Source organism: Garra rufa, chromosome 8 (genome assembly GCF_049309525.1).
Source record: "Garra rufa chromosome 8, GarRuf1.0, whole genome shotgun sequence".
In the NCBI taxonomy this organism is placed as follows: Eukaryota; Metazoa; Chordata; class Actinopteri; order Cypriniformes; family Cyprinidae; genus Garra; species Garra rufa.
The window spans coordinates 47,816,361-47,837,285 of record NC_133368.1 but is presented as its reverse complement, the minus strand read 5'-3'; the positions used below and the strand labels follow the sequence as shown (position 1 = coordinate 47,837,285).

The window sequence follows — 20,925 nt, the reverse complement described above, 5'->3', positions numbered from 1 at the left end:
TCAAACAAACAAACAAAAAATTTGTTTTTACGACCGAGATTTGAATTTGACCGATAATATATATTTTTTCAGCATAAACTCACTTAAAGCAATAATTCACCCAAATTGTTAAATTTACTCGACCTAAGGTCATCCAAAATGTAGATAAGTTTGTTTTTTCATCTAACAGAATGTAGGCAATTTAAAAGAATAGTTCAGATGAATTTGTTTCTTCATCAGATTTGGAGAAATGTAGCATTTCATCACTTGCTCACCAATGGATGTGAATGGGTGCCGTCAGAATGAGAGTCCAAACAGCTGATAAAAACATCACAATAATCCACAAGTAATCCACACCACTCCAGTCCATCAGTTAACACCTTGTGAAGTCAAAAACTGTATTTTTGTAAGAAATAAATCCATCATTAAGGCATTTTTAACTTCAAACTATTGTTTCCGGCCAAATATGAGTCTATAATCCATAATAATGCTTCTTCCAGTAAAAAGGTCCATCTTGTTTTGTCTCTCACATCAAAATCCAAACACATATTTTGTTTAAAGCTGTTTTGGCCTGTTTTTATTTGTAAACATAATGATAGATTTGTTCATTTAACACATATTGACCTTTTGGGAAAACAGCATTTTTCCACTGTGACAACATGCCCCGCTACGATGGAAACGTGACTTTAGAAAGCCGATTTTAAAACAGTTTTAAACAATTACAAACGCAAAGCAAATACATAAGAGGTACACTGTAAAAAAAAAAAAAATTGTTGTAAATCAAGTACTATTTGAGTTTATCTACTTCAAAGGTTCATGTTCATTTGTAAACAGTGCTTGATCTGTGCAGATTTCTCTCCTGATTCAAAAGCTGAAAATGTCATAATGATAGATTTGTTTCTTACAAACTCAGCTTTTGGTTTTTTAAGATGTTAACTGATGGACTGGAGTGGTGTGGATTACTTGGTGTTTTTTTATCAGCTGTTTGGACTCTCATTCTGACGGCACCTATTCACATCTATTGGTGAGCAAGTGATGTAATGCTATTTTTCTCCAAATCTGATGAGGAAACAAACTCACGAACATCTTGGACGGCTTGAGTGGGTGTAAAGTTTCAAATTTTTATTTTTGAGTGAACTATTCTTTTAAATTGGCTACATTTAAAAGTACTTCTTAAGTCATTTTGCTTCTTAAGTTTCAACATTTGTACTGGAAAATAATATTTTTGCATGTACCGGCATTATGTAATTATGATATTGAGGTTTAAGGTAAAAGTTTACACAGACAAGGTCACTAATTCTACATTAGTTCAATATGAACACCTATAGTATGACATTTAAGTCCTTTAAAACAAATTTCTGAACTTGCATTGAACCAGAATCATCATTCCTTGTGCTTTTCAGATCTAGTCAAGGTGCATTTGTTAAGACAAAGATGTCTGGTTAATGCAATGTGACATGACACTTCAAGAACATTCATTACATTTTGAAACGAAACACCAGTCAAAGCTGTCTGAAAGATGCAGCAGAGTCCTAAATCTCAGTCTTACACATTTAAACAGGATGTTTTCATAGCGCCATTGAACCACAGCCTGCTGAATCAGCAGAAAGCAATCGTGAATCAGTGAGACAGCAACAAAAGACAGAAAATCAAAGTGCTGCCCTTCATCTAGACACGTCTTTCCATCATGTAGTATCTGTAAAACATCAGTTCTGCTTCGTCTCTGCACACAAAAAGCACAAGAGAGAAGATCTGATCACTGTCTAACTGGAACAATCGTCTGAAATCATTCCCTCGGGTTCGCCTGCGCTCACATTTTCAGCTCTTTACACTTACAGCAGAGCTTCTCAAAGACTTCACGCTGCTCGCTTTGGGGCAACAATCTTATAATTGCATGAGCACAATGGGTTTGTTTAAATCCGAGTTCAAATTGTGTCATTATGGAGCGCTTAATAAAAACACTGAGCGCCTCAAAGGAACTTTCTCTGATTCATAAGTGCCGTAAACACAAACGCCGAGCATTTCCGCTGTTGTTGGTAAGGAAAAAGAGATACAGTTCGTTTAACACATATTGACCTTTCGGGAAAAGCTTAAAATAAGCTTTCTAACAGCATGTTTCCATTGTGACAACATGCCCCACTACAGTGGAAACGTGACTTTAGAAAGATGATTTGAAACATTTACAAACACAAAGCAAAAACGTAAGAGGTACACTGTAAACATTTTTTTTAAAGTTGTAAATCGAGTACTATTTGAGTTTTTCTACCTCAAAAGTTCATGTTTTATTCAATGTGTTGCATTGTAATTATTAGTAAAATTTACTAGAATTTTCTAAATTAAAATTGTTCCTACGTACCTTTTTTCTCATGCACACTGTAAAATAATTTTTTTGAAGCAGTAAATAATACAAAAATAATTGGAGTATTTTTAAAAATGAAGTACTATTTCTACTTTCTACTTAAAAGCTGCTTTTAAATTTAATAAGAATTTCTGAGAGAAAATTGTTCTTTTCAGTATATGCATTAAAATAATCATGAATTAAAAAACGGATTTTTAAATTACATTCAAAAGCTATTTTCCACACTAAAAATTTAATATAACAACACATATAAGCTTAAAATGAGCTTTCTAACAGCATTTTACCATTGTGACAACATGCCCCACTACGGTGGAAAGGTGACTTCAGAAAGCCAGTTTTAAACAATTACAAACACAAAGCAAAAATACAGTTACAAATAAAAAGTTACAAATAAATTTCATTGTAGTACGTTTTGCAAGAAAATACTATTTTAGTTTTTCTACTTCAAAAATCATGTTTTATTCAATGTGTTGCATACTTTTATTTGTAATTCTTAGTGAAATTTACTAGCAATTTCTAAATTAAAATTATTCCTAAACCTTTTTTTTCCTGTGCACACTGTAAAATTATTTTTCAAAGTTGTAAATAATACAAAAATAATTTGAGTATGTTTAAAAAAAAAGAGTAATATTTTAAAACTGTTTTAATAATGTGTTATTTGCTGTTTCTTTTAAATTTAATAGGAATTTCTGAGTACAAATAGTTATTTTCAGTGTACGCACAAAATATCAAATCATTGTTTGGGTCAATAGATTTTAAAATTAATAAGCTGAATTTACATTTCAAAGCTATTTTCTACACTAAAAATGGTGTATTTACAATTTTCACTCAGAAATTGCTAGCAAATTTCACATATGTGACCCTGAACCACAAACCAGTGAATTTTTTTGATCATCTGAAAGCTTTCCATTGATGTATGGTTTGTTAGGACAATATTTGGCTGAAATACAACTATTTTAATATCTGGAATCCGAGGGTGCAAAAAAATCTAAATATTGAGAAAATCACCTTTAAACTTGTCCAAATGAAGTTCTTAGCAATGCATATTACTAATCAAAAATTACATTTTGATATATTTACGGTAGGAAATTTATAAAATATCTTAAAAGAACATGATCTTTACCTAATATCCTAATGTTTTTGGCATAAAAGAAAAATTGATCATTTTGACCCATACACTGTATTTTTAACTATTGCTACAAATATTCCCCTGCTATTAAGACTTTTATTAAGTTTTGTGGGCCAGGGTCTCATATAAGCACAAAGAAATGGCCAGTAAAAAGTCTGAAGTAGTATTTTGTTCTAAAACATACTCTAATAGTCTTTGTTTTATTTACGACTTTAAACCAAAAGCATGCAACTTTGAAAAATCTCATAGTTGTGACAACTAGCCCCGGTCTTGTCTGTAACTAGTGATCAAAGGTGTTTGCTCTTTGCTTATAACCCTCTGAGGAGGAAAGTGGATCCCTCTCTGCCGACTCGCCTCAGGTTTCCTTCTTTCAGTACAGGTGAGTATCATCTCAGGTAACATGGGAGTTTGCGTGTGGTAACGCTCAACCCGCTCTCTTTTTTCATTTACTCTGACTTGGCACGAGCTCAAATGTATCAGTGAAACAAGTGTGAAATAAATGTCGTTCTGTTGTAAATTCTGGTGAATCACCTTCCCTTTGGGTGAAGACGGTGCAGAGGTTTTTGAAGTGGAAACAATTTGCATATCGTCATGAATAATTCATGAGGTCTGCTCTGAGCTACAGTTTTCCTACTAAAACAAGGCGCATTAAGAAAAGTAAATACTCCGTTGCCATTTGCAAGGCTGTGACCTTAAAATCATGAGGTTAATTTAAACAAGGCCTCGTGGAAGTTATTCAAATCTCTAAAAGTCATAAACATAAGAATATATCACTGAACCATGTTATTGAAATTCATTAGTCAAAAGTATTAGAACACTGTTTAAAAGTTGCTCTGGCATTAAAGTTTGATCACATTTTGAATCTTGTAAATTGCTTTGATTAATTTGAAATGTTTTTCATTTTAATAAATAATAATGTGCTTTTAATTTACACCATTATGTCAACCAACTAAAATACACCATCAAAGCAAAGAAGTTTCATCTGAAGTTCTGTATGCACATCTGTGCATTGTGCTTGGGGGAGTGGCCATTGGCTTTAGCTCATGAATATTTAATTAATAGGCCCAGGCAAGGAATGGCAGTGTATATGGACTTTAAATACCACCGTTGCTGGTAATTAATCACTGAGTGTCCGTCGTAACTGAGTTGAACCTTGTTCACATGCCTTTTTTCCATGTTCATGTTTTGGTCTGGTAAAAATTAATTATTTTATTAAGAGTTTGACTGTGTAATTTAAGTTGTAGATCAAAAGATCAAAACCACACACACTGAATACTGGTGTAATAATGGTGTATGATTTACTGTTGGATTTATTTAACAATTGTGACCACACAACCAGTCGCAAGTAGCAATAGCCAAAAATACATTGTATGGGTCAAAATGACTGATTTTTATGCCAAAAATCATTCAGATGTTAAGTAAAGATCATATTCCATGAAGATATTTTGTAAATTTCCTACTGTAAATATATCAAAACTTATTTTTTAATTAGAACTTCATTTGGACAAGTTTAAAGGCGATTTTCTCAATATTTAGATTTTTTTTTTGCACCCTTAGATTCTAGATTGTCAAATAGTTGTATTTCAGCCAAATATTATCCTGTCCTAACAAGCCATACATCAATGGAAAGCTCGATTTTAATCTCAATTTTAATAAATTGACCCTTATGACTGGTTTTGTGGTCCAGGGTCACAATTTTCACTCAAGAGATTGCTGGTAAATTTCACAAATATTTACGAGGAAATGCCACATTAAATTAAACATGTCATTTTGAAGTAGAAAGGCTGAAATAGTAGCCTATTTTTGTGGAAACAAACTCTAATAATGGTTAATTACACCTTATAAAAACTTTACAATTTTTGCACTATAGAATGTTTTCCGAAGTTTATAATTTTATGCAAAAATGGAAACTTGCTACATCAGAATTTTTTAAAGTTATATCCACCTTATTTTGCAAAGCAGAAGTAAGCTATTTTCTGGGGATGTGTGAAACTTCCGATTCATTAATTCCTAAAGAACCTCAAAATGCAGTAAACGTAAAACTATTGATGATACAAACTTGTTTATGAATGAATAAATAAAATAGTAAGAAACAACAATTTGCAATATTAACCTGCATAACGGACTGTTTCTGTAGAGAAAGATAACTGAAAGCAAGATACACCGGAAGACTCGAACATTCACATTAAAAAATAGTGCGGAAATTATAATTACAGTAGTAGTGGAACCAACATGATAAGATGTATAGTTCCTTCTGTATAGTTCTCTCAATATAATTGTGTAGTTAACACCAGGGATGTACTGGCCATCGGGAGCAGGACATTCCCGGTGGGCCGATCGCTGAAGCGATTCGAAACTGCAAATAGCCCAAAAGTGTGGGTTAGACTGAGTATGGGTTATCCAAGTGTGGTTGATCCATTCAGATGCAACACAGAATTGTGTTATACACTCATGTAATATGAGAACATTAAAGGTTCTGTAGGTTATGCTGGGCTTTGAAACATCAATAAATAATTACTATCCATTTTTTTATTTATTACAAATTTCATCATTTCTTATTACTATTTATTTTGAAAACCATATAACCATGGTAATGTTTTCTTGTGACCACTATCTTACTTATACCATATAATTTGGATTCTAAGCAACAATTTCTTTCTTTTTAAATGTTTAGTTGTAATTCATTTTTAATTGGAGTAAAATATTAAAGTTCTTAAAGGGACAGTTCACCCAAAAATAAAAATTCTCATCATTTACTCAACATCATGTAATTTCAAGCCTGTATGAATTTCTTTCTTCTGTGAAACATAAAGGAAGGCTTTGAGAAATTCAAGAAATGTTTGTCTATGGAGTAGAAATCAAGAATAACCAAATATGTTTGGTTACATTCTATGAAATATCTTTTATGTTCTACAGAAGAAAGTAAGTCAGTTTTGGACAGACATAAGGGTGAGGAAATGATTTTTATTACAGAATAGCTTAAAATCAATGCTTTACTGCATGCATTTCTATGTGACAAAATACATTATTAAGTTGCATTTGAATTCAGCAGTATTTATCACTATTTGTTTCTGTCCTGTTTTATTCATTAATTTATTTACTCCAAATAAAGGCCCTTTAACCCAACAAAACTTTCAAGAGGGAACTTGCGGGCTGGATGGGCTGGATTTGTCCAGGGCCGAATTTTAACCCCAGTCCATCTCTGGAATACATGAATAAGTTTCATAAAACCAAAACACTTTTCACTAGGCTATATTGTTAAATGACCTCATTTATCATGTACATTTGTTTACTTTATTGAACTGGGTTGATTTCTACCTGTTCCGGCCCCTGGAAGCATATCCTGCACACCGGGGTTCCTTCTGCATAGCTGATGAAGGAGAATCTGTCATCCCTCCGGTCCTTGGGGAACTCATCCGCCGCGGCGCCCGTCCACCCGGATCCGTCTGCAGCCGCCTCCGGCCCGACAGCGTCCTCTGTGGACGGGGTACTCCAGTGCCGGAGCCGGTGGGCTCGCAAGGTATTGTTGTTATCCGAGGCATACGGGCTGATTCTGGCCGTTTGTCCGCTCATGGGGTTTGTAGGAGCCTGTGGCCCGAGCAGAAACACCTTGAGGTCACTGAAGAGAACGCAACAGCGGCTCTTCAGCATGCCGTGACCGCGCAGCATCCAAGAACGAGGAGAATCGAGACTGTCCAGGATCAATTAGTGCACGTTTATAGACTCCCTGTTAGTTTAGGCTGTGAAAAGCGAATGCACGAAAGCCATGGTATTCCTCAACAAAAGTCGCAACCTGCATTAAGTTCACTTTCGCACATCATACTTTTGGAATTTAGCTTAAAATTGATTGCAAGGTAAATTTACGAACAAAGATGCTATTTAGGTGGATATCTATATTGCATCCTGAATGAGATAAAAAAAATAACGAAAAGGCAGTAAACAGGTGTCAGAAGCCATAAGATCGATTCATTCCATCGGGTCTGGGATCTATATGTTCTCCTGCGAAGTAAAGCTTCAAAGTCGCATGCCACATGTGTTAAAGCAGCATCCCTCAGTGGTGTGAAATCACTCAGGTATCTGCACCTAAAGGTTAAAGCGATACCTCCTCGCTTCTGCAGGTGATGCTTCTTCGTCTTTGTGCGGACGCCGCATGTCTTCGGTCGCTTCGTGGGCAAATGTTATTCTGCTGCAGTTTCTCGCGTCGCGTTCGCGCGATTCCGCGGGACAATTCATCGGGGATGTGTAATCCGATCACGCCGCGAGTTCAGGTTCCGCTGGACGGTGTCGGAGTGTCTCCGTGTGGCTGATGCGGCGGTTTCAGCACTGAGATTCCCGGGACAGCGCACGAACACACGTCACACACGCGGAGTGATGCGGAGAGAGAGAGAGTGAGTGAGAGAGAGAGACATGATGATGCTGACCCTGGGATTGAAGTTGGCCATCAGTCTGGGGTGAACTGTGTAACTTCTATTATTTAAAGTGACAAGAAAATGAGCAGGATAGAAATAAAGGCGCTAAAGTTGCACGAAATAATGTGAGTCACAAATTTATCGACTACAATCAAAATGCATTAATTATTTTTTGTGTGTTATTTTAAGATTTGTGCACATAATTTTGTCTATTTGTCTGTCCATCCATCCATTCATCTATCCATCATCCATTTATCTGTCCATCTATTATCAATCCATCCATCCATCCATCAATTTATCCATTCATCATCCATTTATTCATCCATCCATCAATCAATTTATCCATTTATCCATCCATCATCTATCATCCATCCATTATTCATTCACCCATTATCCAACCATCATCCATCCACCCACCCATCTGTTTATTCATACATCTATCAATCCATTTATCCATCCACCCATCTATCCATCATCCATCCAGCCATCCATCTTTCCATCCATCCATCTGTCCATTTATTCATCCATACGTCCATCATTCATTTATATATCCATCATCCATTTATTTATCCATCCATCAATCTATCAATTTATCCATCCTCCATCCATCAGTTTATCCATCATCCACCATCGATTTATTCATCCATCAGCATCCATCCATCCATCCAATTTATCCATCCATCCATCATCCATCCACTTATCTATCCATCCATCCATCCATCCATCCAACCATCATCCATCCACCCATCCATTTATTTATCCATCCATCAATCTATCCATCCTTCATCCATCTATCCATCCATCCATTTATCCATACATCCAACCATCATCCATCCACCCATCCATCTATTTATCCATCCATCAGTCTATCCATCCTTCATCCATCTATCCATCCATCCATTTATCCATACATCCAACCATCATCCATTTAGCCAAAGTCCATCATCTATATATAAAGACTTTGATTTAATGTAAAGGTCATGCATCTCAATAATTTTAACTTTTTATTTATTTTTATTCTCTTTTCTACTATTTTTTTTTATTTACCCTTTGTTTACCTGACTTTATAATATCTGTTGTATTTGTTTGTATCTGTTGTTTAAAGCATAAATTAAAAAGTAAATTAAAAAAGAGTGAGTGAGTGAGTGAGTGAGTGAGTGAGTGAGTGAGTGAGTGAGTGAGTGAGTGAGTGAGTGAGTGAGTGAGTGAGTGAGTGAGTGAGTGAGTGAGTGAGAGACATGATGATGCTGACCCTGGGATTGAAGTTGGCCATCAGTCTGTGAACTGTGTAACTTCTATTATTTAAAGTGAAAAGAAAAGGAGCAGGATAGAAATAAATGTGCCAAAATGCATTATTTTTTGTTTTTAAAATTTGTGCACATCAATTTTTGAGACTCATTTAATGGTGTCATATGCCAATAAAGGTTATTTTAAAATCTTCATCTGCCTCTAAATCTGGTGCAAAGTGTCTCTTATTTACTGTATAAATTGTGTGTGTATGTGTTCCCTTTTTAAATACTCAAATCAAATGTATATATCTGTTCATCCATCCATCTATCAATTTATCCATCCATCCATCCATTATCAATCCATCCATCCATCAATCAATTTATCCATCCATCAATCCATCCATCCACCCATTTATCAATTCATCCATCCATCATATATTTATTCATCCATCCATCAATCAATCATTTATCACCCATCTATTCATCCATCCATTATCCATCAATCAATCCATCCATTTAGTCAAAACCATCATCTATATATGAAGACTCCATTATCCATCCATCCATCTATCCATTTATCCTACCTTCCATCCATCCATCCATCCATCCATCCACCCACCCATCTATCCATCAATTTATCCATTCATCATCTTTAAATTTATCCATCATCTATCAATCCATCCATCTATCATTGTATCCATCCATCATCCATCTATTTATCCATCCATGAATTTATCCATCCATCATCTATCAATCCATCCGTCATCAATCTATTTATCCATCCATCAATTTATCCATCCATCATCTATCAATCCATCCATCCATCAATTTATTTATTCATCTATCTATTAATCCATCCATCAATCAATTTATCCATCCATTATCTATATGTTTATCAAACTATCCATCCATCTATCAACTTATCCATCCATCAATTCCATCCATTATCTATCAATCCATCCATTCATCCATCTATTAATTAATCCTTCAATCAATTTATCCATCTCTCATCTATCAATTTATCCATCCATCTGTCAATTCCATCCATCACCTATCAATCCATCCATTATTTTATCCATCCATCATCCATCTATTTATCCATCCATCCATCCATCTATCCATCCATCTATCAATTTATCCATCCATCATCTATCAGTCCATTCATCCATCCATCCCTCCATCCACCAATTTATCCATTCATTCACTCATCTATCTATCCATCTATCCATCCATATCTTTATCTACACAAATATTCACTTTAAAACATAAACCTTAAATATACTCTTATTTTTAAAACCATAAAAATAAAACCTTACACAAACATTGGTTTCATGAAGAAAGCATTACGACTCCATCCGGACTCCAGTGTAACATTTGCTCTAAAATCTAACTCTAAGCAGCGGTAACAAAAGAGCTCAATTTCGCTTCTTTTTTTATTGCAAAGCGCCTTTCCCAAAATGTTATGATTACCATATTGAAGTAAGCGCTGACCCTTAGTCCCGCCCATCTGGCACATCTACCCTCCCCATTGGAAGACGTTAGCGTCTATCACAGTGCGTCCTGCAGCGCGACGTTACGCCTTGGCGTCATATCCTCTTCGCCGCGTCGTTTGAAGCAAATGATTTGAAGTAGATGGTAAAGTTTATCTCTACACCCATAACAAGTAATCACATTTTCACGCATTTGTTAAAATAATCAAATAGCTAAATTTAAACTTTAGAGGACTAGTATTTAAATTAAATAACTTGTTTCGACTGTTAACCCCTCTGTCGTGGACTTTGACAGCATTTAAAAGCGACCGGCTGCTCAAAATACTGTAAACAACGAAGTTCTTATAGCTTCTGTACCGTGCCACGCGTTTATATATGTATATATGTGAACTTTTAAAGTACGACATGTATGTGCTAGGCTACTATACGTGTTAGGGCTCAGTTATTATCACTTAACAGCAGTGATGTCCATGAGTCTGACTCCAGAACAGCGGCGGAGGATAGAAGAGAACAGACAGCAAGCTCTGGCCAGAAGAGCCCAGAAACAGGCTCAACTGACACCTGGATCTGCCCAAAACAAGCACACAGGTACCACAGGAGGCCCAGCAAAGAACAGCCAGCTGTTTGCATCCGATCAGGCACATCTAGGGACCCCTGGTCAAGGTGCAAGACAGGTGGGCACCAAAAACTCTTGTCTAAATTCAGAAACTACTCTGAAATAGTTCATTTTTATAGTCAATGTGCAGAACTTATGATTTATGATCTTCCTAGTAACTTTTTTAGTAACCATTTAAGAGCCTGGCTGATTTGTGTGTCATGTAGGACCCAACTGGCTACTACTGTACAATCAAAAAATGCATAATTGATATTACTGACATGTAAACATGACTTCATCTGTGCATTTTTATTTGACATTTGTGCACATACACTACCAGTCAAAAGCTTTTGGACACTAAGATTTTATTGTTTTCTAAAGAAGTCTCTTCTGCTCACCAAGCCTGCATTTATTTGATCCAAAGTACAGCAAAAAGTATTTTGAAATATTTTGACTCTTTATAGTAACTGCTTTCTATTTGAATATGTTTACAAATGTAATTTAATTAATTATTTTTGCATCGTTACTCCAGTCACATGATTCTTCAGAAATCATTTTTAGTAGTTTTTAATATTTAAGATAACTTTTCTATTTGAATATATATTCTATCTTCTGCTCACCAAGCCTGCTTTTATTTAATCCAAAGTACAGCAAAAAAGTAATATTTTAAAATATGACTGTTTAAAATAGCTGCTTTCTATGTGAATATGTTTAAAATGTAATTTATACCTGTGATTTCAAAGCTGAATTTTTTGCATCATTACTCCAGTCACATGATCCTTCAGAAAAAATTTTAATCTTCTGATTTGCTGCTCAAAAACATTTATTATTATTTTGTTGAAAACAGCTTATTAGAATTTTCTCGGGTTTCTTTGATGAATAGAAAGTTCAGAAGAACAGCATTTATTTGAAACCGAAATCTTTTGTAACATTATAAATGTCTTTATCATCACTTTGATCAATTTAAAGCATCCTTGCTAAATAAAAATATTAATTTCTGTAATTTTCTTTCCCCCCCAAAAAAGCTTTTGACTCCAAGCTTTTGAATGGTATAGTGTATAATATTACAAAAGCTTTTTATTTTATGCTGAATGCTGGTCTTTGGATCTTTCTATTCATCAAATAATCTTGAAAAAAAATGTGCTCAACTGTTTTAAATATTATTAATAATAGTAATAATAAATGTTTCTTGAACAGCAAATTATCATATTAGAAAGGTTTCTGAAGGATCATGTGACACTGAAGACTGGAGTAATGATGATCACAGGAATAAATTATTTAAATTATTTTAAAATATATTCAAATAGAAAGCAGTAATTTTAAATAGTAGAAATATTTCTCAATATTTAAAAGAAAAATTAAAAAAATCTTACTGTTCAAAACTTTTGACTGGTAGTGTAATTGCTATCATAAATTGCATTATACATAACCGTATTGTATTTTAGAAAAGTGTGAATCAGTAAAATGCTATATTCTATGGTTGATTAAATTGTTGATTACTAAATAGTTGACTACAAGCACAAATGCATTATTAATATTAAAGATTAATGCACCAATGCACTGTTTTTAATATTAATATTGTGGAAAATCTATTTTATAAGAGTTTAGAATTAAAAATTTGTGCATGTAATTGCTATTATTAAATTGCACTATAAATCGCAGCAATGTATAATAGTCTTTTTGAATGTTTAGTTTATTTAGCTTATTAAAAAATCAATTACTAGGTAGAAGAGTGAATATTGGTAAACAAAATAAATACTATATTATATTATTAACCATATAAATCCACTTGTATCATATTTGATCTGATCAACAAACGTATTTGATCTAATTGATAGTTTATACTTTTTTTTTAGCAAGTAAATAACTTGTATTTCTAAAAATTAGTATTCAAATATCATCTTACTTAGACATATTAAAAAAAACGAATTATGAAATAATTTATTTGTATGTTTAAGTGTCATATAGTCAAGGTGCAGATTTGATTACAATTATTGATTTTTTTTTTTCTGCTGTGTTCAATAACACTTATCTTTGCAGACTCAGCTCATAGATACCAAAGGACCCAGTACAAAGCCAGCGCCTCAAACATTCAGTGCTGTTTCTGCAACTCATAGCTTTTATGGACAAACAAGCAAAGCGACCACAGGAGAAAAGCGACCATCTAAACTTCCTGAAGCAGGAGGAAGCATCCCTGCAAAGAAGCCAACGGTGTCCGTTAAGGGGAAATGTGTGTCGCACTCAGAAAATCGTTTCCGAGTGGAGGTCGGCTACCATGCGGACCTCATCACTGTATTCAAAACCATCCCCTCTAAGAACTATGGTGAGCACAGACAATCTGCTGTTATTATTTACAGAGAGTTATGTGCTAATTAAGCTTAAAGGAACCCCAAAAAATAAAAAAATGTACTCATCCTCAGGCCATCCAAATTTAGAACAGATCTGAACATCAGAACAGATTTGGAGAAATTTTGCATTATATCACAATTAACAATTAATCCTGGTCATTCATAATCTGACGTGTCACACTGTACAGTCCTAATCCCTGGGTTACTGTTATTATTTGTGTATATTCTTTGTAAACAGCAATGACTAGATGAATACAAAACTACATTTGGTTTTTGACCATTGAAAATAGGAAGGATACTAAATTTGGAGCTGCACTGGGATCTCGTTATCTCTGGGATTAAACAGTAAAGGGCCTTAAACATTCGGACATTGTCCTTTAAATAAAATAAGTATCAGTTGTATACAAAGTGACCAACATTTCGTTTTCTACCACTGAAAATGGGTATTATTTAACAGTCTGGACATGGAGCCTCATTGAGATCCCCATATCTCTGGGACTGAACAATGTAGGACCTTGAAAATAAAAAATTCCATAAGAAAAGTTTGTTAAGAACTAGAATCTATAATCATATTGCGATGTCTTTAAAACTTTGAGTTATAAGCTCTCAAACTTTGAAAAAATAATATTTATGGCACTCAGACTGGTATGTTCAATGCATTATTTAACGCACATTCAATGCACATTTTAACAACCTATTAAAATATATCTGGAACCGAATCTCATAGTGCATTAAAAATAAAGATGCCAAACGTTTGTTAAAACCCAATATCTAAAAGGGCATCAAAATATATTTAATACTTCTTGAGTTACATGCATGCAAACTTTTGAGAAAAACCTGAAAAATGCTGTTTCCCCATTTTTGAATGGTCACCATTGGCACATAATGCAACAAAGATGGCTAAAGTCAACAGATTTTAGTAATAGAACCACCAATCTCTATGTAAAAATAACATTGTGATACTGCCGTCTTTCTTAAGTCATTTTTACCCCTCTGTAACTTGACTCTGAATCTTAGGTGAAAATTGCCATTTTTACCTCCCTCTCCTCCATGAAATTGAATATTTTGGCTTTCATCGCTATCTTTCTTCAGAAAAAAATATTAGCAAAATCAAAAATGTGAATTTTTTAAAATTTGGTTGATTTGACACGAAATGACCCTTATGCATTTGTCATTTTTCTGCTGTCACAGATCCTGCTACAAAGATGTGGAACTTTAGCCTTGAGGACTACCAGATGCTGAGTATGTCATCATTAATGTTACTTAACATATTCAAGCAGTGAGTGCATGCAAAAATACATCTGTTTCCTGTAGCACAGGGTGTAATGGAGTTTGCTTGTGTTTCAGTGGAGCAGGCAGCATGTTTACCCTCCGTCTCTCTCAAACCCCTGGATGGGATGGAAGGGCTGAATATTTCAGCATCCACCAGTCGACCCAAAGATGCAGCAGCCCTGGCCGCTCTGATGAGGCTCTGTCAGGGTTGGCAGAAACCAGGTGCCACGGTAAAGGGGAAGTGCATTTTAGTGTCTCGCTGTCGGCTGGAGGTGGAGATTGGATACCAGGGAGATGTCATTGAAATCTTCAAGAAAATGCCGTCAAGAAATTATGGTGAGTGTAATAGATTTACTTTACACTTTTCATGAATGAGGAACAAAATTGGGCCGTGTCAGATATATGTCAAATTATTCTACTAACCCAAATGTAAGTGTGTTGACATGTACTGTAGTTACTTATAGTTAGTAAATGGTCAGTGAAAGTTTGATTTAAAAGGTGAAACTAAATATTATTTGAGCTGTTTTATTTCTTGCAACCTCTTAAATGTAGTTTCAAACATGCAAAATAAAATCAACATATGTATGTAACAGGGTTGCAACTTGCATGAAAAATGGGTGAGAAAGCTAAATATCTTTGGTAATTAAAATGAGTTAATTAATTTTTAAAAGTATATAAATGTGTTTTTAATTTATCTAAAAATAAAATGGATTTGAATACAAAAAAAATGGGTAACAAAAGTGTGTTGAAAATTCCAGAAGGCTTTCAAATTACACACATTTTATTCTTTTTTTATTATTAGACATGAAAACCAGAAAGTGGAATTTCCTTCTTGAGGACTACGGGAAGCTCAGTGAGTCATTTTAATTTTGTTCACTTAAATGAATTATTTTCGAAGAGCATAAATGTAATCATAAATGTATGTATTAGATAGTGGAACAGAAATGTTTGCACTGATTTCTGAGTTTGAATTTCATGCTCAATCCAGAGACACCTTTTTATGCAAGTATGCAAATGCAGATGAGAATGCTTGGCCCATTTTTGCATTACTGTGGTGGTAAAAATGTAATTCAATGGCACAGATATTTCAAGGTAACTCTACCTTCAAATTAATAAAGCTTGTGTTGCCTTATGAATTGTGATTTGACACTTTTGTTTTTTTATGCTTATATTTTTCATTCCTGTACTGTTCTGAATACAGCTAAATTTAAATGATTTGAATAAAAACACTTGTTTTTAAAATACATGTTTATAGTATGGAAGCTTGTTTCCACCACAGGATTAAAAAATAAATTAATTAAAATTAAATTAAAAAGGTAATTGCAGTTTATCTCACTAGTCTGACTTTTGCCGTTCTGACAAAAGGACAGAATTGCAAGATATAAACTTGCAACTGCAAGAAAAAAGCAAGAATTATGAGATAAAAAGTCACAATTACTTTTTATATTTGTATTTTTTTATTTATAAAACTACATTTTGAGATGTAAACTTAAATGTAAAATGTCAGAATTGCAAGAGAAAACGTCTAAATTCTGAGTTTACACTACCAGTCGAAAGTTTTTCAACAGTAAGTCTCTTCTGCGCACCAAACCTGCATTTATTTGATCCAAAGTACAGCAAAAACAGTAATATTGTGAAATATTAATTAATAATAATTAACTAATTATAATAGCTGCTTTCTATTTGAATATATTTTGAAATGAAATTTATTCCTGTGATCAAAGCTGAATTTTCAGCATCATTACTCCAGTCTTCAGTGTCATATGATCTTTCAGAAATCATTCTAATATGCTGATTTGGTGTTCAGGAAACCTTTATTATTATTATTATTATTATTATTATTATTATTATTATTATCAACATTAGAACAGTTGAGTACTTTTTCAGGATTCTTTGCTGAATAGAAAGATCCAAAGTTCAGCAATTATCTGAAATAAAAAGCTTTTGTAACATTATCAACTATATACGTTGATATAATTTTTTTTTTTTTGGGAAAGAAATGATAGAAGTAAATACTTTTTTTTTTTTTTAACAAAATAGTACTTTTATTTATCAAGGATGTGTTAATTAGATCAGAAGTGATTATAAAGACTTTACAAAAGATTTCTATTTTAGATAAATTCTGTTCTTCTGAATTTTCTGTTCTACTAAGAAACCAGACACAATTCTACTCAGCTGTTTTCCACATAATAATAATAATAATAATACATGTTTTTTGAGCAGCAAATCAGAATATTAGAATGATTTCTGAAAGATCATGTGACTGGAGTAATGATGGTAAAAAAATCAGCTTTGAGATCACAGGAATAAATTACATTTTTAAAATGCATTCAAATAGTAAAGTTATTTTAAATAGTAAAAATATTTCAAAATGTTACTGTTTTTGCTGTGCTTTGGATCAAATAAATGCAGGCTTGGTGAGCAGAAGAGATTTCTTTCAAAAAAAAAAAAAAAATCTTACTGTTCAAAAACTTTTGACTAGTAGTGTATATAATTTTTTTCCTCAGAATTGCAAGAAAAAACAGTGAGATAAAAATAACGTTATTTATTTATTATTCATTCCATGTTGGAAATGGGCTTCCATATTATAGTTTTATTAAGGTTTGTATAGTATATGCCTGTATTTTACTGTATTTACTATATTAAGTGCAACTTATTTTCAGGAATATACAGCACATGTATTTGATCGTGATGTCTTTTGTTTTTAGTGGCGGAACTAAGTGAGCTGCCTACGGTGGAGATAGAGCCTTTACCTCCCGCTGTGCTGCAGTCCTTCTCCTCTCAGTTTGAGAAGAGTGAGTCCAGAGCTCCAATCCCTCCTGAAGCCGATCTCTCACATGTGGATCCTCAGCTCACACGAAGCCTCATGCCCTTCCAGAGAGACGGGGTCAAGTAGGTCTCCATTTTCGCCATCTTAAAGGGGTCATCGAATGCCCATTTGCCACAGGTTCATATGAATCTTTAGGGTCTTAATAAAAAGTCTCTAATATACTTTGATTAAAAATTCTCAGTAGTAGTGTAAAAAACCAGTCTTTTACCCTGTCAAAATCAGCCCTGCAAAAAATCAACTCATTTTATTGCAGGGTCCCTTTAAATGCAAATGAGCTCTGCTCGCCCCACCCCTCTCTGCTGACGGATTAAGAGCTGTAATGTTTACTTTAGCCGCGTTTAGCGGCAAAACTTGCCAACAAGCACATTATTAAGAAAGGCCGTTCGCAAAGATGCATAAAAACCCTATATACTATGCATCAGGAGCAATTCGCACGAACATAGATGCATATGTAGATCGGGATCAGCGCTTTCCTTTTTAAAAACGAAAGTAACGTTATCCTCTGCGTCTTCAGCAGCTCAGATGTCACAAGTAAATGACGACTGCTATGTTCATTATTACATCCAACAACAGAACACCTCAATCGCTCAATCGGAGACATTCTTGTCTTCCCCTGCACCTGAGTCGACACAATGGCAATCGTATTCTGACTGTTTCAGCTCGGTGAGGGTGGGTCTAAGGTAAGGCTCTCATGTCAATCAACTGTGTGTCGTCACAACGTCAAGAAGCTGAGAATGACCTGATTTTTAAAAGGGTATATTACTGTTAAAGATTTGTAAAAAATACCACTGGGTGGATTGTTATCATTGTAGGGTGGTTGTGTACACCAACTGTCAACACACATTAATGTTCAAACAAAACGTAAAAGTATGGCTGCTCGATTTTGGCAAAAATCATAATCACGATTATTTTGGTCAATATTGTAATCACGATTATTTAAACGATTATGACAGGCTCCAAAACTTTACACAGTGATTAATTAAAAGATAGCAATACAGTGAGAAAAAGATACAATTGAAACAAACAGTGCTTTAAAAATATTGAATACTTTTATGTGAGTCTAAAGTAGTCTAACAATACTACAGAAATTGAATTAGAATGTAAAATAAAACAATGTCTTCACTCTAATAGTTAAACATGCTTTGTTTCTTATTAAAACTAAAAACGTCCTTCATTCAAGAGCAGTGAGTGATGTTTCTTGTATAAAACGTATTTTTACGTTTTATTCATATTAGGCACAGAGACGCCAAAAGGAATATTATGTGTTGCCGCTTTAATCACACGGACCCATTATACTGTTACGCACGGATTTTCATTCTCAACTGTTTATGTTCATTTTCATGATCGTTTGAAGCAGAAATCGAAACCGAATTTCGATTAATTGCACAGCCCTACGTAAAAGTGAGTTTTACATCCGATGACCCCTTTAATAGAAAATAGTTGATGGTTGGTAGTAATGCCAAGGTCATGGGTTTGATTCCCAGGAAATGCACAAAGACATAAACCTTAAATTTAATGTAGGTCACTTTGGATTAAAGCAGTTGGCGAGTGCATAAAATGCATGAATGCAAATATAATGTGATGTTTGCTGATGTGTCAGTTTTGCAGTGTCCAGAGAGGGCCGTTTGCTCCTGGCTGATGATATGGGTCTGGGAAAGACGGTCCAGGCTATCTGCATTGCTGCCTATTACAGGAGTGAGTGGCCTCTGCTGGTGGTCGCTCCGTCCTCAGTGCGCTTCACATGGGCTGAGGTACATGCACTTACTTTTAGAGAGATGTTTTTTGAGGATGCATGTCACACCTATGCAACTGATGCATTTATTGATCAAAAATGCAGTAAAAAACAATTAAATATATTTTTACAATTGAATATAGCTGTTTTCTATTTAAATATATTTTAAAATGTAATTTATTTCTGTGATCAAATCATTACTCCAGTCTTCAGTGTCACATGATCCTTCAGAAATCCTTCTAATATGCTGATTTGCTGCTCAAGAAACATTTCTGATTATTATAAATGTTAAAAACAGTTGTGCTGCTCAATATTTTTGTGGAAACTGTGATACATTGTATTTTTCTGGATTCTTTGATAAATAGAAAGTTCAAAGAACAGTATTTATTTGAAATATAAATCTTTTGTAACATTATAAATGTCACTTTCAATCCATTTAATGCATCCTTGTTGAATAAAAATATTAATTTCTTTCACAAAGACTTTTTTGACTAATATTCAGAATTAGTATGTAAATATTAGTATTGTATTTGTACAGCTGTAAAGGTATGTATATATATATATATGTATATATATATATATATATATATATATATATATATATATATATATATATATATATATATATATATATATGTATATATGTATATATAATAAAATGTATATTATTTTATAGTAGTTGTATTATTTTTAAATACTACAATTAATTATTAATGACAAAAAAATATTTGTACTATTATATTTATTTAATTTAATTTTATTATTTATTTTTCTTAAATACTCGATTTTACAATTAAATATTACAACAGATATTACAACAAGAATTTAATTTCTTCTTATATTATTTTTATGTAGTAATTTATTTATTTTTATTATTTACTGTATTTTTGGGATATTTTAATAAAAAATACCCTAATAACAATATTGCCCTAAATAATACCTAAGCCCTAATAAATTTCATACAGTTAAATATTACTTTTTCTTGCATTGTAGTATTATAGTGAATAAACGTGTACAACTTTTTTTTGATGTTTTTCATGATGTGAAATCTGATTTATTAATTCATATTTTTCCATCACTGCACCCTTGAGGGAGGACACGTTCTCTTCTTTCCCAGCAGGGATTCGTGAGGGTGTATTTTAAAGTTTAAAAGGAAATGGTGAAGATTTTCCAGCGTTTCTCTGCGAGCTTTAGTCACACGACTCAACCTTCCTCAGAAGAGCTTGAAAGACAAATAAGAAAAAGGCTCTCAAGACATGATGAATTCTCACTCTTTTCCTCAGGCTTTCCGCCGATGGCTGCCATCCGTCAGAGCCGACAGCATTAATGTGGTGGTTACAGGCAGGGACAGCCTTTGCTCCGGCCTCGTCAACATCATCAGCTATGACCTGCTCAACAAGATGGACAAAAAGCAGCCGTCCAGCCCTTTCAGTGTCATCATTATGGTGAGAGCATGCAAATCACTCTCATTTTAAATAAAATAGTACTTTTATTCATCAGGGATGCATTAAATTGATCAAAGGCGAGAGTAAAGACTTTTCTACAATAGAAAT

General features: G+C 33.8%; 2 protein-coding genes across 2 annotated transcripts in view; one reads left to right on the top strand and one right to left on the bottom strand.

Annotated features, from left to right (window-relative positions):
- LOC141340986 (E3 ubiquitin-protein ligase MARCHF4-like) overlaps positions 1 to 7,314 on the bottom strand; it is a 32,448-nt gene extending 25,134 nt beyond the window's left edge. Inside the window, exon 1 of the mRNA XM_073846112.1 lies at positions 6,786 to 7,314. Coding sequence (XP_073702213.1) covers positions 6,786 to 7,136 — 351 coding nt within the window. The 5' untranslated portion in view covers positions 7,137 to 7,314. The remainder of the gene's footprint in view (positions 1 to 6,785) is intronic.
- A 3,431-nt stretch (positions 7,315 to 10,745) lies between these two features.
- The window catches only part of nme9 (NME/NM23 family member 9), a 32,528-nt gene continuing 22,348 nt past the window's right edge, over positions 10,746 to 20,925 (top strand). The window contains exons 1-8 of the mRNA XM_073845148.1: positions 10,746 to 11,269; positions 13,231 to 13,513; positions 14,730 to 14,780; positions 14,886 to 15,146; positions 15,613 to 15,663; positions 17,519 to 17,702; positions 19,241 to 19,391; positions 20,656 to 20,817. Coding sequence (XP_073701249.1) covers positions 11,060 to 11,269; positions 13,231 to 13,513; positions 14,730 to 14,780; positions 14,886 to 15,146; positions 15,613 to 15,663; positions 17,519 to 17,702; positions 19,241 to 19,391; positions 20,656 to 20,817 — 1,353 coding nt within the window. The 5' untranslated portion in view covers positions 10,746 to 11,059. The remainder of the gene's footprint in view (positions 11,270 to 13,230; positions 13,514 to 14,729; positions 14,781 to 14,885; positions 15,147 to 15,612; positions 15,664 to 17,518; positions 17,703 to 19,240; positions 19,392 to 20,655; positions 20,818 to 20,925) is intronic.